The sequence below is a fragment of the Cryptomeria japonica genome, chromosome 3 (genome assembly GCF_030272615.1).
Source record: "Cryptomeria japonica chromosome 3, Sugi_1.0, whole genome shotgun sequence".
NCBI classification, from domain to species: Eukaryota; Viridiplantae; Streptophyta; class Pinopsida; order Cupressales; family Cupressaceae; genus Cryptomeria; species Cryptomeria japonica.
Window position 1 is genome coordinate 728,138,765 of NC_081407.1, and position 2,416 is coordinate 728,141,180.

At 38.3% G+C, this 2,416-nt stretch overlaps 1 protein-coding gene across 1 annotated transcript; it reads left to right on the top strand.

The window, feature by feature from the left end:
- The first annotated feature begins 503 nt into the window (after window positions 1-503).
- Window positions 504-920, top strand: LOC131032461 (uncharacterized). Its single transcript, XM_057963437.2, has one exon. The coding sequence runs from the start codon at window positions 504-506 to the stop codon at window positions 918-920; it is 417 nt and encodes a 138-aa protein (XP_057819420.2).
- Window positions 921-2,416: the final 1,496 nt, after the last annotated feature.

A 2,416-nucleotide genomic window follows, 5' to 3' on the forward strand; every position in this document is an offset into this window, starting at 1 on the left:
CCGCAATCTCCTTTAAAGGGCAGAATTTTGTTAACTCAAAAAAATTGTAATACCTTCCAATTAGCACTGGAAAGGCTTTTTAAGAAGGAGAAAATTCCTATTCATGTGCTTCGTAGTCCCGAGCTTATAAATATAATTCATAAAGCGCTTGCGGAATGTAAAAGAGTTAAGAATAGAAAAGCGGAAACAAATTGCTTCTCGGTCAATGCTTGGTTTGATGAAGAATGCAAAAAGGCTAGGAGAACCTTGAAAAAGACAAATAATAAACAAATCAATCTCAAAGTTTATAAGCAGATTTTAAGAAAGAAAAAAACCGATTTCATGGTCTTAAGGAGAGAAGAGTTAATCTTCCTTGGAAAAAAGAACCCCAAGCTTTTTTGGAAGGAACTTCAATCGTGAAAGAGGCAAATTGTAAACACTATTACATCATCTCAATGGTTCGATTATGCAAAGCAACTCTATATTGAGCAAGATTCAAGTTTTTCATTGTTCAAGATATCAAAATGGGTATCAAAAAGTTGGGTGCAGGTAAAGCAAAAGATTTAGTTGAACTTCAAGCGAAGTATTTGAAGTGGGGTACAGATATTTTTGCGCCTCACATCGCAAAAAAATTCAATAGCATCATTCAACAACGGTTCCCTTATGATTGGACTACTAGCTTAGCAATACCTCTTTTCAAGAGTGGTGATGTCAATAATCCCTCCAATTATAGAACCGTTATGATAAATCTTTTGTTTGCGAAGTTATTTGGCAATATGATAAATCACAAAATCAACAAGTGGGCGGAAAAAAGTGATAAACGTGCTAAAGGGCAAGCAGGTTTCAGACCTAAGCATTCCACAGTAGATCATGGTATTACTCTAGGCACATCATTGGAAAAGTCTGGGAGCAAAAAGAGGAAGCCTTTTATTGCTTTGTGAATTTCAAAAAATCTTTTGACATGGTCCCTAGGGATAAGCTTTGGCAAAGAATGGAGGAAATAGGGGTTATTATTCATCTTAGCGTTGTTGTTCATAGGCTATATGAGGAGGTTAAAGTCAAAATCCGAACTTCAGCTGGCATCTCCGAAAGTTTTAGGAGCATAATAGGGGTCAAGCAAGGGTGCCCTTTGTCCCCTACTCTCTTTGGCTAACACATTGACAAATTTGAAGAATGGTTAAACCTTTAGGAAGGGGATGGTGTTCAGCTGGGCAAGTTTGTGATAAGGCTCCTTTTGTATGCAGATGACACTATTTTGATTGCTAGATCTACTCTTGCTTTACAAGAGCACTTACACTCTCTTGAACAGTTTTGTAGAACAGTTGGTATGCAGGTCAACATCAGCAAGACGAAAGTGATGGTTTTTTCTGATAAAAGAAAGTATAGCTAGCATAAGTTCTTCTTTGAAGGTAGTGTTCTTGAAGAAGTGACAGACTACAAGTACCTCGGAATTGACTTCAACAAAAATCTAAGTTGGGAAGGCTGCAGAAAGAAGAGAATGTTGGGATGTTGGAAAGCATTCTATACGTTCCAAAATAGGTGCAAAGAGGCAGAGTTATGGGATTGGAAGACTACCCAAACTCTCTTTGGGCTTTTAGTTCTTCCGGTTGTACTTTATGGTTGTGAAATGTGGGCCAGCAACACCTCTGATGTACAGTGAAAACAAATTGAGCAGATCCAAAAGCATTTGATTACAAACAAGTTCAAACTCAAAAGCTCCCTTCCCTATGATATCATGTTGAGTGAAGTGGGGGCTGCGCCTATAGAGGCAATTGCTTTGACGAGACTCATTTGTTATTTGAAAAGAATTGAGCAAATGGAAGAGGGTCGATGGTCTAAGATCGTCTTCTATGATGCATTATGCAAAAGAAAGAAGACTTGGATGCAGCAAACTCGCAAATGGTTTAGAAAATGGGATATTTACTTGAACATGTGCCCCACAAATGGTAAGGAGATAAAGGCTTATATTATAGATAAGTTCCACAAGCGCACTTGGTTTAAAGAGCTAGGGAGAAAGAAAAAATATTATATTGAAGAGCTTAACCCCTCTTACAACCATCTACAAAAAGTGTACATAGGGGCAAATTTATCGTGGAAAGCCAAAATCCTCATTGCTCAATTAAGAACTAACTCTCATCAGCTCCCGATGTGAAACTGGACATTGGAAAAGACCTAAAGAATCTTGGGAGGAAAGAGTGCATTTTTTGCACTTCGGGTAAGGTTGAAACAAAAAAACACTTCATTCTAGAATGCGAGGCTTTCAAGGCCAACAGGGACAACTATGAGAACACTCTTATGGTCAGCTCTTGGGACAATTTATTTAGTGAGGGGTTTGTGGGGAAGCTAGGGGTTCTCATCATCACGTTGCACAAGAAAAGGGCTGCAATGTTCTGTCCCATAGGCTATATTTAGCCTCGTGGACGTTAAAATTATTTCT